This window comes from Scatophagus argus, chromosome 22, assembly GCF_020382885.2.
Source record: "Scatophagus argus isolate fScaArg1 chromosome 22, fScaArg1.pri, whole genome shotgun sequence".
In the NCBI taxonomy this organism is placed as follows: domain Eukaryota; kingdom Metazoa; phylum Chordata; class Actinopteri; family Scatophagidae; genus Scatophagus; species Scatophagus argus.
Window position 1 is genome coordinate 2571394 of NC_058514.1, and position 14695 is coordinate 2586088.

The following is a 14695-nucleotide window of genomic DNA, read 5'->3' on the forward strand; positions in this document are numbered from 1 at the left end:
AATGTAACGTCCATTAAAAGTGTTTTCTTTTTTTTGCTTTCACAGGCTGAGATTGTGACTCTGAGTGTCTGACAACCTCACAGAAAGCATCCCTGAACAGAGAAACCTTTTTCTTAAAGAGTAAAATTTTTATTTATTTTTTTTAGCAGAAACACAAGACTTGCTCAGGGCGAAGTCAGTTGTTGCAGGAACAGTGAAGATGTGATTCAGAGCTGGAGAGAAATGCCAGCAGGAATTTATTTCCAAAGTCATGGCCCATAGTCAAAAATACCAGAATTCCCCTTTAAATGTATCCAGACACACACACACAAACACAAACACACATAGAGACAGTATACCACTCAGGAAAAACACACACCTCTGCCTCACACTGAGACAGAGTTGCTCAAAATCATTTCCCCTTGATGAAACATGCCTCATTTTTAAAACGAAAAAAGCAGTCAACAAATAAAGCGTTGACTAAATGCTTCATACATAAGTGGCTGTGAATGCCTTAAGTCTCCACACACAAACATCACTATGTCTGACAGACACAACAGCCATCTTCTAATTCATAAGCAAATACTCCATAATGGCTCTCATAAGGGCGAGGAGGAGCAGCTCCAATTATGGCGCAAACACACACACACACACAGATACAAATAAACACACATAAGTAAGGGGGAAGTGAGCATCATTAGAGCAGGACTCGGCTGGAGCCAGACGCTAAGAGTTGAACGTGGCCTGTTTAAACAGTTACTCAATGTATGACTCAGAATGAGACCAACACCAAAAGACACTATCGCCTCTCATACATCCCCTATTGTAGTATTACTGCTATTATTAATAATGATAATGATAATATATAAGCTTTAACATTGGCATACTAACAACTGTATTAGCTAACTGCTAACATTAGCATTAGAAGTATTACAATTGTAGTATACAATTACTATTCGGAGTAATACTAATGGTGACACTACTGGATAATCTTTAGAATTAGCATTAGCATAATAATGTGTATTAGCTTGCTACTGATATTGGTATCACCATTAGCAGTACAGTGCTTGTATTAGCATTAGCATCAAAATCATGATGTTGATGAATAGTGTGACATGGTTGCTACAGCAACAAATGAGATACTGCCAGCAATATCTCAGTTTTGACTGTGACAGCTGTCTTAAAATGACAAGCTTTCCAGCTGTTATCACGTGAGCCCTCAGACGTCGAGATCGGCTAAACCCTCCTCAGACGTGAGCAACGGGACACGCTGACCACGAAGCTGTCAGCGGCTGTCGTTTCTCAGACACTGCATTTTAGTTTGTTAGCTTTGCTAGCCTAAGTGCACACAGATGTGTTTTGACGGATAGAATTTTCTTGAAAACGTGCAATTTTAATAACACGCACTGCAGTGTGGTCGAGGCTGATGCAGCGTAGGAGCTGCAGTGGACATGCAAGGGGAGGGGGGTGTGTGAGGGGTGACAGCAGTTTGGAGGGTGAGACAGGGGGTGAGGGAGCAGTTACAGGGGTGAGGCAGAAGGCAGAAGGGTAAGGAGGGTGAGACAGGGGGCTCAAACAGCATTTAGGAGGGTGAGACTGAGGTTGGGAGGGTTGAAATTGTTAGTTTAGCTCCCACTGGCTATATTTTCCCTCCCCAGGGCCTATTTTACATACTTTTCTCTCAGACCCAATAAACAAACAAGGAGCACAATTAGTGCTGTGCATGGCATGTCTGTGTGTGTGTGTGTGTGTGTGTGTGTGTGTGTGTGTGTGTGTGGATGTGTATTCCCGTAGTTGTGGAGACAAAAACCTGTTTACACATTGTGAGGATCCGCCTTCCTTATGGGGACAAAATGCAAGTACCCACAACGTAAATCATTAAACACTGGGGTGCTTTTTGGGTTGCTTTAAGGTTAGGTTGAAGTTAGGGTTAGGATTAGGAAAGTAGTGTTTATTGTTATGGTGAAGTGGTGGTTAAGCCTCCAGGAAATGAATGTAAGTCTACGTAATGTCCCCAAAAGTGACAGAAACACGACTGTGTGTGTGAATTAAAAGCGTGGGAGCAAACAAAAATGATTTTCTGTCTAAAAAATTGAGTTATGTGGACATACACAACCACACACATGAGGCGATGCATGTCCTCACACATACACACACACACACACACACTAAACATAATTTCTCCTAACAGTCTAATATGGTTCATTTTCAGCTATCAAAACACACATGAAAAGAGTGTTAACGCTGTCAACAAGCGAGCATGGGATGTGGAACCGTCGTTTTCATTCTCAATATGTCAAGGTTAGGGTGTATTCCAGCAGAGGGAGAGGGGGGAGAGAGGGTGAGAGAGGGAGAGGGAGAGAGAGAGAGAGGGTTAGAGGGGGAAGGAGTGTCGTTCTCCATCCTCTGCTCTCCAGAGAATCCCATCATGAAACGCCAAAGCACAAAGAGCTCAGAGCCTTCGACTGAAACCGAGGGACCTTCTTTTTTTTAATCCAAAGGCGGAGAGCATGGCTGGGGCAACAGCGCCACCCAGCACGCCGCTGCGGGTACTACACCTCCTCTTCCCTCCTCCTCCTCTCAATGCTGACCTGCCTGTCTCCATATTAAAAATCCCACATTTATTCAATGATCAAAATGAGCGACGGCGAAGCAATTCAAGTCAAATCCTCAACCGTTTTTTTTTTTTTTTTTTTTGAGGAACCCCTCACACACACACACACACACACACACACACACACACACACACACACACACACACACACACACACACACACACACACAAACACAAACGAGAGGTAATCAAAGCCCCAGCTTTCTTTCTGTGTGGGAATCTAACCCTGAATGGGCTACACCAACCTCAGAGCCAAGCATGCACAAGCACACACACAAAAATCAAACTAATTACAATTTGTCCTTTCTCTTTTGTCCTTTTCACTGTGCTCCCTTTTAATTCCCACCAAGAACACACTAAAAAAGGGGGGGGGGGTGTATGTGAGGAGTATGGCAGCAGCTGGGTGGGGGGATGTGGGGTGTACTGAGGGATTTTCCAAAGTGGCACAGTAAAATAACACACTGGAGTGTATATCGGCTTCCACTCTCCCTCATTTAAATAAGCGCCAACACTGATTTTCTAACAAAAATACAGTACTAGTATAATAACAATGAAATAAGACCCTGTGAAAACTCGCAGCCTGCAGCAAGTATTTAAAATATCATTTAAAAAGGGCTGATCTGTAATTCAGAGCGGATATGGTATCAGACAGCGTGCTTGTCATTCCCGGCTATAATCTCCACTACGCTGAGAAACACACTGTCTGCTGGCAGCAGTGGAGAGACGGAGGAAGAACAGGGAGGAGGAGGAAGAAGAAGAAGAAGAAGGAGGAGGAGGAGAAAGGAGGGAGGGGACGGTTTCACTACTTTGTTTTTCCTTCTCCTCGAGGTGTCGTTCGTTCGTCTGCTATCTGCGGCAAAATCTCAGGACCTGCTTTTATTTTATTTTATTTTAAGAGGAATCGAGATCGAGGAGGTGAAAAATGAAAGGCTGATGATGGAGAGATGAACTGCGAGGAGGAGAGGAAAGCCTGAGCCGATTTGTTAATTAAAGGAAAATTAATAACCACTAATAATTGGAGTTTTTGATCACGTGATCCTCCTCATGTAAGATCCATTTCCATATCTGAGCATTTTAAGAACTCGTTGGCTGAGAAGTTAGGCTTAAAAGTTCATTTTCACAAGGCACACTTCGCTGGTCTGAAGCTTTCGATCATATCGCACACAGTGTAATTATTGAATAATAAAAGAGATCAATAATTAATCACTTGTTCTGGCATGTCAAGCATCAGCTGGGGAGGCCTGATGGACAGATGAGGTGAGACAAACAGGCAGGAGGAGACAGACTTCAGATAAGGATGATAAACACACTACTGCTTGATTAATCCATTATTCAAATATATGAGCAGTTCTGATCAACGATCAATCATTTAAGAATTTTATTCAGCAAAATAACTTTTAGCCAGCAGAAACGCTTTAAAAAACATGTTAAACGATTAGCAGCTGGTTTGAATTTAAAGTCAGTTCTTATAGATTAAATAACTGATCAGTTAATCAGAAAATACATCATAAATAGATCAATCAATGTTGCTTTAGGCCGTGGAATAATCAATTTAACTGTTGGTCTGACAAAACAAGCAGACTGGAGATGTCATTTTTGGCATTTTGCACTAACTTTTGACATTTTACAAATCAAATTTTCAATCAAATAATCATAATAAACAGATTAAATGATGAGGGGACATAAGAACTAATCACAGCCCTAAGATCGTCCTGGACACACACACACACTCACACATACACACACTCACACACACACACACACACTCACACTCACACACACACACACACACACACACACTCACACTGGGTTTTGGTTAGACGTGTGGTCTGGACAGGAAAGGGCTGGGGCCGCCACACTCAGCAGGACACGGACCTCAGGCAGTTCACACTCACACACACACACACACACACTTTGCCAAGCCATCCTCACCCACCTATCCTGTTGCAGTGGGGGGTCGGAACCAGCCAGACACACACACACACACACACACACACACACACATCCTCATATTCAAACACTCTCGCTCAGTTGGCGGAAACTGGCAGTGACATGCTGTCCGGCGGCTCAGGCTCAGGGCTCTGAGGTTGGCCTGAGCCATCTATCATACAGCCAGAAACACAGTAACCCAAGACATGAGTGGCAGGGGATCACACACACACACACACACACACACACACACACACACACTCACAGAGTGAAGAAGACATATGTAAGTGTTCTCACAAACAAAACGCCAACGAGCCGCTACGTCACGCTACGCCGACCGACTGAAACGCTGAATCTAATGCGACGATCAGACTCCACACCCAGTTTAACCAAGTTTAACCACCAGCATCAGCTTTTCAAATCTACACGACAATTTGAGCTCTGACAAACACAATGCGAGTAATTATTTTGAAAAGAGACAAAGTGAAAAGTGCACCAACACGTCCCAGTCTGCAACAAGTCCGAGTCAGCGAGAGGCGAAACGATCAGGCGGTTTAGCTCGCCGACAGGACGCTAACCTGCGACTACTTCAAGCTAAGATGTCAAAAACTTCTCGAACGTGAGTACTGTGTTGTTTGAAACCTTTACACCTTTTCAGACTAAGTGGACCACCGGTTTGCTGACTCAGACACCAAAACTGTTCTTTCTGTTTCCAGACCTGTGAATCACATTTCTTTTCCCCAGCATTTCATGAGTGAGTAATCAAGTTAAATGTTTGATTAGGTCAAGCTTATTTCCTTCATACTGAATCTTCTGGTACTCTTTTTTTTTTTTTTTGGCTTAATGATGATTTTCTACCTCGAGGCCACGAAGTCAAAGCGGGGCGGACCAAATCTGCCAAACTATAACAGTGACACACCCCACATAACACCCAAATTACAGTCGAGTTTTCTTCTTTAATACACATGAAAGTGATGAGACAGAGAGACGCCGATTGTGCCCACAGCAGTCGGCGTTCGCTGTAGCGGATCCTCGAGAGACCCCTCTGATGGGCGCCGTGGCTAAACAGACCGCAAACTACACCTCAAGAGAAAAATCTGAAGAAAAGATGAGACATTATGAAGCAGCTGTGTGCCTGGCAGAGCAGAAACGTGACAGCGAGGAGCGAACGGCGGCCGTCAGCTTCGACCCTTAAATATCAGTTATCTGATCCATATTCTTCTGACTGGTCAGTGTCCCACTTCCCGGCCAACTTCACAATCAGGCCTTCATTCCCACTTCATTTGTAAAACAGCCCTGTGAATGATACAAGCCGCCACTTCCCCCGTCTAAATCTCTTCCTCTCTCTTTCTCTCAACAGGCCTCGCCATTCACGCCCCTCTGAAACCCGAGTCGGTGAGATTGATGGGAGGATGGCTCTCATTTGGACCAGGAGAAAAGTGGCCAGTTTAAGAGCTGCTACTGTATTTTAAACGCCACGGGTGTTAAAGAGACTGATGAGCCTGGTGGTGGCGGCGGCGGCGGCGGCGATGGTGACCCTCCCTCCTGACTCAGTGCTAAACTCCATTGAGAGAATGAGAGGCAGAGGGAGAGAGGAGGCGAACTAAGGGAGGGAGGAGGGGAATAAATCTGCGTGGCGGCGGGAATCGATCGTTTCTCCCTCCTTCCCGCGCTATCTCATCTGCAGGGCCTGAGAGAGGCAGAGCGGTTTAAACGATCCTGACCTTGTCCGACATAAATAGTCAGAAAAGTCCACAGAGCAGATAGCTTTGTGTAAGGCTGGAGGGGGGTGAGGAGGGGGAGAAAAGAGGGAGGAGAACGCATTGAGATAAGGGGGAGGGGGGGTGAATGAGATAATGCCTTGGCGTTACTACATCAGAGTCCATGTCGCGTACACACACACACGCACACGCACAGTCGTGGCTGTGGGAAACATCCTCAGCCTCGCTTCCTGCCTGCCTTCCCCTCCTCCGTCGCTATCTCTCCCTCTTTTTCCTCCCTGATCAGAAAAAAGAGAAGGGAGCTGGGAGTGAAGAAGAAGGGAGGAGGAGCAGAAAGTATCCCCCCTCTTCCTCCCACCCTCCCTCCCTCCCCCACAGCTCTCGTCTTTCTCCCTGTGATTACCTGAGAGACGGATGGAGGGATGGAGGGAAGTCAATTGGCTCCCATGAACAGCCATTCTGCACTGCACAGGAAGACGTGAGTGTTTTAAAGTAAGAAAGGAGCTCTTTTGTGCGGCGCCCCTCTTCTTTTCTTTTGAGTGTAATGCTGCTGTACCTGACAGTGGCGCTGCCCCGGGTAAAGACAGAAATCTCTGCCTCCATTGTCACCTGTTCCTCTAATCATTTTCCGCCCTTCATGCCACAATGGAGGAGGGTGATAACGATAACGAGGTGAAGCTAATACAGAGTGGCGGCGGCGAGGCCCCCCTGAACATAATGTTCAGATGTCTTCACTCACTCACACACACACACACACACACCTTTAATGCAGAAAGGTGTGCACACGCTCACTCGCAGAAACACAGACACATTTAGTCCTTTTTCCTTCAGCCAGGTGCTAACTGTCAGATCACCTTCACCTCACACGGTTACATGCTCACACGGTAAAACACAGAATAGAAGTGCATCGCGTTTCTCTGGCTCGCTGCACTTTGCTGCTGGTTTGAATCCTGCTATTTATGGGGTTTAATTATCAGGGTCAGCCAGTCAGCTTTAGCAGACTTCAGTATCAGGAGGCCTGCTGCAAACCCTTCCGTTAAAGTGGGATCTCTGAGAGATGTTGACGTGAGTGTAAGAACTGATTCCGGTTCAGTGTTGACCCACCGTCCTCGCCGTAGGTTTCCTGTGTCTGTTCCGTCTGACTGTCTCACCGTTCGTGTCTTAGACTTTAGACTTGATTAGATTACCTGCTCACAAAGACCGTCGACGACTCAAACGTTTGACCACTGCAGCACACACTCCCTCTAGCTGAGCGCATCACTCCGGGTTGTTGGCGCGGCGCTGATCTGCTGGTCAGCGTGCAGCCTGGAAACACAAGCAACAGACTCAATATCAGTCAACACAGTTCACCTGAAAAGCAGATTGTGGACACATTCAAGATTGATCTCCATCTAATATCATCACATCATCCACCCCTTAGAGTACAGCGCTGACACAGAGAGAAACGATGGCCAAAACTATGATGGTAAGATTAAAGTCATAATACAACAGAACTGTCTGTAAGTGAGGCGTTTGACCCACAAGTGTTCGGCTGTGGCTGCACAAAACCCAGCAAAAGCATCTCTGAGGTAACACCTAAAGCCAGAGCTGACTTTATCTGCTCACATTTTTCATGAATTTTGAAAAAAGTTTTTTTTTTGTTTTTTTTTTTTTAAAAAGGCCAATCTTACGCCTTTAATTTGAAATTATTAGGCTCGCGCAAAAATTATTGTTTCTGATTCTGCAAAAACAAAAATAAATAACTTAAGATGTGCTGCTGAGTCCAAAGTTAAGAATCAACCCTCCTCTTCATTACAAGACTTTGGACTTCCCTCCACAGCCTTGAAACCGGTTCTGATTCCAGGTGGAAAACCTCGCAGTGCGTGACGTGTGTCGCTGCCTCGCAAGCATCAAGACAGAAGAAAATTACTGCCGCCGAAGCGCCAGTCCAGACTTCATTCTGTCCCACCACAAAGGGGAATAAACCGCAGCTCTGTCTGTTTGTGTGATAAGCCTTTAAACCGGACTTCCTGGTTCCTGTTTCTTCTTTTCACCTGGCACAACTTTTCACACAATAAACATTAAAAAGAAAAAAACAAAACTATCTGCTCTCAGCTTCCAGCATCTGTCCATCACCCACAGCTCCGAGTCCAGGAAAATTAACTAATTTGCGCCCTAAAAAATTCAGCGGAATTCAAAAACGTGAAGGCCATCTCTCTCCCCCTCCTCCTCCCCTCCATTCCCTCACCCCTCCTCACCCTCGTGTGATGTTGAACTGCTGGGCCTCGCCAACACGAGTGGGGTGGGAGGGGGATGAGGAGGCTGCTGCTCTCTGACTGCGTTTATCACAGTCTGGCATCGCTGTAATTTCAGTGTTCAGATGCAATCGCTCCATATTCCCCTCAGGAGTAAACAATAACAAGCACAAATACAATAGACAAACAAGGCCTGCAGGACATGTATGAACACACACACACACGCGCGAGCATTCAGGACACACAAACGATAACAAATGCAAACCATAAGCACCTTCTGCTGTGTTTTCTGCCTTTATTTGGCACAAACGCTCAGGAATGCAAACATCTGATTTCTGCTCTGCATTAACATGAGAACATCAATCCAAAAAAAGGCTGAACTCAGATCAGATACTGAATCTGAATAGTGGCTCAATTGACCAGAACTAACCCCTTTGTCACACAATAAGGCAGCGTTATGAGACACTGCTGGGCCCTGTCACTGAAGACTGAGAGACCTCACATTTCTTATCAGACAGCGCAGCCTGGTGGACACTTAACGAACTGCAAGTCACAATTTTTTTGACTGAGAAGTGGGCGAGGCTCCTGTTTGACGAAACTATAAATTACTATTGATGCCCGTCTAATTGTTAGACGTGTTTCCACGTGCTGACGAGGCTCAGGTGTTCTGGTCAGCTGCCTTTTTGGGTCCTTAGCTGAAAGGAATTGGGGACCTCACAGCATGACGCTTCAGTGTCACTGATGTTCTGTTAGGTGTTCGGGTGAGTATAGGCAGTCATAACGCATTATAAGCCCCATCAGTCAACATCGAGTTTATAACCAGTCAAGAGCCTCCATAAGACACTTGAGCTTATAATTCATTATGTCACGTCTTTAATGTTTGACTGTTGATGCAGTGCATTAGAAAGCATAATGATACACTATGAAAGTCCCCGTAACACACGACAGATATGGTCTTCATAGAAAGTGTTTACAAAATGACTTCATTTTGACACTTAATCTCAGTAACAACACGCAGATGGAGAAAACAAAAACTGTGATGGTAGAGGAACTTCATCACGGAACATTAGAGGTGAGTTTTCTCCTGTTTGCTGTAATACCCTTTAGCTTAAAATGTCACTTTCCCCAAAACACTTCAGTATTCGAGTGTGGATTTATCTGTTCTTCACTTTGATACTGATAGGTGCGTTTAAACATTTTTAAACTAAAAAAACCCTTTAGGGAACTTTTAATCTGGTGCACAAAACAGAGTCAGACTGGCCTCATCAGGCAGCACCACTGATTCAGTCTTACCTGGCGATTCATACAAGAATTAAAGTTAGATAACAATTAGGAACGCACTGAAACAACTTTTTCAGTCCTGATGCTCTAAAAATCTTTGAGCTTCACTGTGTGGGGCTCATACAAACTGTTCCTGATGTGTACTGTGGAGTGTGGTACTATGACCAAGTGTTTTCATTTTCAGCCACCACACAGTGCAGCAACTGCATATCTCAGAACAGCAGGAACAATTCAAACCAATTACCTAATAATGAGTACTGAAGTGGCTTTAGAGTGAAGCATCAACATTCATCTTTCTCAGTCATCAGAATTTATTGTGTGTGGGGGGGGGGACAGATACAAGACCTGATGAAAGGATGAGGAATCTTCAAGAGGTTTATTTTTGCCATATATTTTACAAACAGAAGCACAAATGTTCATAGACTCTCGACAACACGTCTGAAGTACTCTGAAGAGCTATACGTACTGGAAACGATGTCACCCGTTTATCTGCAAAGAAAGAAACACAGAAGTAAGGACAAACCGTTAGAAAGCCGACAACTTTGGAGAGACTCTAAAGCTCAAGGGCAGCTAGACTATAACAAAGAAATTACATTTCTACACAAGGAGCTCGTCAAACTAGCTGAGAGGGGATCTAACATTACAGTCCAACTCTACATTGTTACCTCCTGTGGTAAGACAAGCCTCAGTTCCTGAGTTAAGCAGAGGAAGAGGAGGAGCAGATCAGGTCAGAGGGGAGAATTAACCGCGAGAGAATGTGACAGCTTTAGGAAATTTAAAAGAGACGTGCGTGGTTGAGAGGGTCAGAAAAGTTAGCGCAGTAATGGGGGAATATAATGAAGGAGGTGAGTCACTGAGGAAAATCCTCAAATGAACGGCAGGCGATAAGAAAGAGGTGGAACAAAAAGAGTGAGGGGAGAGAAAAGAGAGCAGACAGCCTGGAGACTTACAGAGCGGCAGCTCCAGAGATGATCTCAATGAGCTCCTTGGTGATGACGGCCTGTCTGGTACGGTTGAAGGTGAGGGTCAGCTTGTCAATCATCTCAGCTGAAGGGGAGGGACAGAAATCAGTCAGTCCGTGTCAAAGATTATTGTGAAGAGACACAATGTGAGAACCAAGTTTCAAACCAACACCAAAACAAGACAAGGAAAGTAATTTGGATCAGTAATAAAATAGCTGAACTCCAAACAAGTTTTGCCGCATTTCTCTCATTTATATAAACTGAAAATATTCACACTTTGGACCGTTTTAAGAAAATAAGCTGATCTGAAGACAGCAGTGAGGACATTTCATACAAGTTTCTGACATTCTGCACTCAGCAGTTACTTAAACATAGTTGCAATTCATCAATAACAAAAATGTTGGACAGCAACAGCACTGATTCCAGAAAGTAAATTTACAGTAAATCATTAAGTATAGAAAAATTCTATCCAAGTTCCAAATGCTGAAAAAGGTGGTTTTGTCCAACAGCCCAAAACCTGAATATAATTCAGTTAACAATAACACAAAACTGAAAAGTAGAAATTCTTCACATCTGAATGAATGAAACCTGAGAATCTTTGGCATTTTTACTTGATAAATGAATTGCTGGCAATTTTCCAAAACACACACAAAAAAGAGTTTTGAGAGAACAAGAGATGAAGTGTCTTACAGGCGTTCTTGCTGGCGCTGTCCATAGCAGTCATCCTGGCACTCTGCTCACTGGTGGAGGACTCTCTCAGGGCCAGGTAGATGATGTTGACCAGACTAAACTCCTGGTAGTTCCTCAGCACATCAGCATCGATGTCATCATAGATGCCCATGTTCTCTGCACGCAGAACAAATTTGTTCAGTATCTCTCTGGCTGGGACACAAGGGATCAATGCAAAACTTGTCAAAGAAAACAACAACAACAACACTACCTGAATTAGCAACTGTGTCGATGGAGAACAAAGGCTTCTGGTCCGTCTTGTAAGAGATAACAGACCTGCAGCAGAGGAACAGATAATACAGCATTTTAGCCATTTTACAAATCGCTCAACTTGTGGATCTTGTTTTAAACCAAACTCAAAGCATCACACCTGAATCTGTTGAAGACGACAGTGCCTTGGTCAAACTCATATCCAGAGTTGAGCAGCTCGGTGGCAATGACCGAAGCGTCGCCGAAGCTCGGGGGCTTGCGGCCCACTTCCTTACAGTTCAGAATGATGTGTTTCCCATGAGTTCTGATGAGGAAAAGTGGGTATTATTGGAACAGTAAAACAACCAGCAGATGCACACTTAATTCCTTGATCTGTATTTAGATTTTTGCTAAGTATGAATTATGATTTTCTATCCCTGTTTCAAGCCCATAACCGAAGCATTACACAATTGTCATGAGAAGATGTAATCGAACTCATTTAATACCCACTGCGTGAACAGGAGGATTCAGATGTGATCTGTCCACATGATGTTTATACAACTGCGTTTTGAAAGCCTTTAAATTAAATCATCTCCGTCAAACAGACCACAGATTTCATGGCTTGCAGCTGCAACAACGCTGGCTGACTGACTCGTGTTGTGAAGATGAACGACAGGAGGCTCAAGCTCCACTCATACCTGTGCAGCAAGCCTCTCAGCTTGTCTCCCACATTGATCACCATGACCTCCTTGCCAGCGCTGGTCAGGGTGGCGATCTCGCTCTTAATGACCTTGGCCACACCAGAGTGGATGGCACCACACAGTCCACGATCGGAAGTCACACCAACGATCAAATGCTTGGCGGCCTTGTCCTCCGGCACTTTGATGTCAGCCTTCTCGTACAGGGCTTGACAGCAGAAAAGAAACAGTGAATGCTTTGTCCCGTGTCAAAATGTTATGAAAGGTAAAATCTCATTCAAACCAAGCGACAGCTAACAGAGGGACATACCCAGAGCACCGGTGCCGTAGACTCTGGCTGGCTTCAGCTGCCTCTCAGCACGAGCATATTTGGCAGCGGCCACCATCTTCATGGACTTGGTGATTTTCTGGATATTCTTGATGGACTTCAACCGAATGGTGACTATAGAGAAGAGAGAACATTACTCTGTCTATCAGCAGCATGATGCTGTAAAGTAAATGCGGTTTTTGCTATACACCAGAGAACATCACACTGAACTACATCCACATATCTGCTAGCTTAGTGATTTACTTGCAAATAAGCACACATCGAACACTAACAACTGTCTAGAATCATTGGTTCCCCAGTTGGCAGTGTAATCACACATAAACAGACCATAGGGCTGTAGGATCTAGACAGGATGGTTCTAATCGTAAACCAGTAGGGGGGCATTTCTTTCAGAATGTACCAGATTTCTACTGTTCAGATGTTACCAGTGTGAGGTTTTAGTTTGTAATATGTTGTTATGCTGTTGTCTTTTCGTATTATGACTTTAATATACAAGAGTACTTACTGTCCTTCAAGGTGGCCATGTTCCTGACCTGCCCACTGTGAACAGAAACAATGCAAGTGAGTTTTAGCAGCAAGCATCAACATTAACATTGTCCAAAATTAACAGGATTAGTAAAAAGCTAATGTCACGTTAGCTTAAAGAACTAACTGAACTTGAAGAATATGTACTTTGCCGTTTGCTAGCTCTGCAAGTGCGTTAGCATCGGTTAGCTAAGCTTTGACAGTTAGCTGTAGCTAACGCTATCGCTGTCACTGATGTAGATGTTAGATACTGTAGCACAACAATCCTGTTCAGTCACACATTGGTGAGATGTTCACTCTGCCCACTAGCTTCCCGCACAATGTCACATCGTTTTAGCAAGTAAATGTTAGCATAGCTAGCTTCTAGCCGGCTGAACTTGCTCGTTCACAGTGCAGCACACCGCTGTCATTCATTAGCCACGGCCTCCACGTTAGCATGTCCTTGCATTCAATAACTGCATGTACTATAATCTAGAAGTTAGAAACGTATTCGAATCAAACCTACATACAAAATACACAAAAGAGCATAAAGTTAAACAACGTTTTTAAAATGTTTAAATATTTTTGACTTTACCATTGTGGGGAGAACACCAACGCGCTGGTCCTAGCGAACATGGTTACTCCTATGAAGGTCAGACACGCAGGACTGCGCAGGCGCAGGTTTAAGGCAAAATGGAAGAATGTGGCCTTCACAGACAGTCAGAAATATCGTAAAAGATGAAGATAAGTGTCCCGTCACGTCCCCAAAAACTTAGGTGCTTTTTATACTTCGCATAAAATAAAAGACATGTTAACTGTAGGGTACATTCTATTCTTTAAGTTATTGCATTTATAAAACTTATCCTAAATGGACACTTTGTGCTCTATTGACCAACTTGCCTAGTTATTTAATTTTCAACTAGGCCATATATATTTGTGTAATGCAAATTTTCGTTTTTTCCATATTTTCTTACATTTTTTGTAAAATGGTGTGAACAAATGAAATATTTATGCCATCTTAAGAGATATGCAAAATGTCTGTACTGAGGTGGTACTAAAATGAAATAGCATATTGATAACTTTGGTTACCACCTTACAATAGTCAACAACAACTTATAGTGGAAGCAGAGCCGAAGTTTCTACATTTCATATAATCAGTTTCCATGAGTGGGACTTTTTCTGTGATTGCCAACGGAGTCACACACCTGTTGGACTTAAAAACCAATCCAACAAGAAACAGTTTGTTTCAAAACACTTACCGACGGTATATCCAGATGCAGGTGTATCCAGAATCCTAAAGGACCTATCTGTTGGTCTGCAGTGTTGTCCTGTGAAGTTTATTGGAGTAGATTTTTAATTTGTTTCGATAGTTGCGACTTTGATGATGCCAAGATGGCAGCCAGACGTGAAACATATCTCATTGTCCATGTTATGCGACGCACATTTAACGTTCTAATCAGCAGATTCATTAAAAAAATAATATTTTAACATTTGAACATTTTCTCGTGTAGCTGTCTCAAGAGATTT

General features: G+C 43.9%; 1 protein-coding gene across 4 annotated transcripts; it reads right to left on the reverse strand.

Annotated features, from left to right (window-relative positions):
- Window positions 1-10115: 10115 nt before the first annotated feature.
- Window positions 10116-14559, reverse strand: atp5f1c (ATP synthase F1 subunit gamma). Of its 4 annotated transcripts, XM_046379629.1 has the most exons (10): window positions 14428-14557; window positions 13764-13835; window positions 13170-13204; window positions 12647-12778; window positions 12337-12544; window positions 11820-11963; window positions 11661-11725; window positions 11411-11566; window positions 10709-10805; window positions 10116-10247 (listed from the first exon to the last, which is right to left on the reverse strand). In XM_046379629.1, exons 2-10 carry the CDS (start codon window positions 13802-13804, stop codon window positions 10244-10246), a joined length of 882 nt encoding a protein of 293 aa, XP_046235585.1. In that variant the 5' UTR covers window positions 13805-13835; window positions 14428-14557; the 3' UTR covers window positions 10116-10243. The 4 variants fall into 4 exon arrangements, with proteins under 4 accessions (XP_046235585.1, XP_046235588.1, XP_046235586.1 ...); XM_046379632.1 differs by lacking the exon at window positions 13764-13835 and having other exon boundaries at window positions 14428-14532; XM_046379630.1 differs by lacking the exon at window positions 14428-14557 and having other exon boundaries at window positions 13764-13854.
- Window positions 14560-14695: the final 136 nt, after the last annotated feature.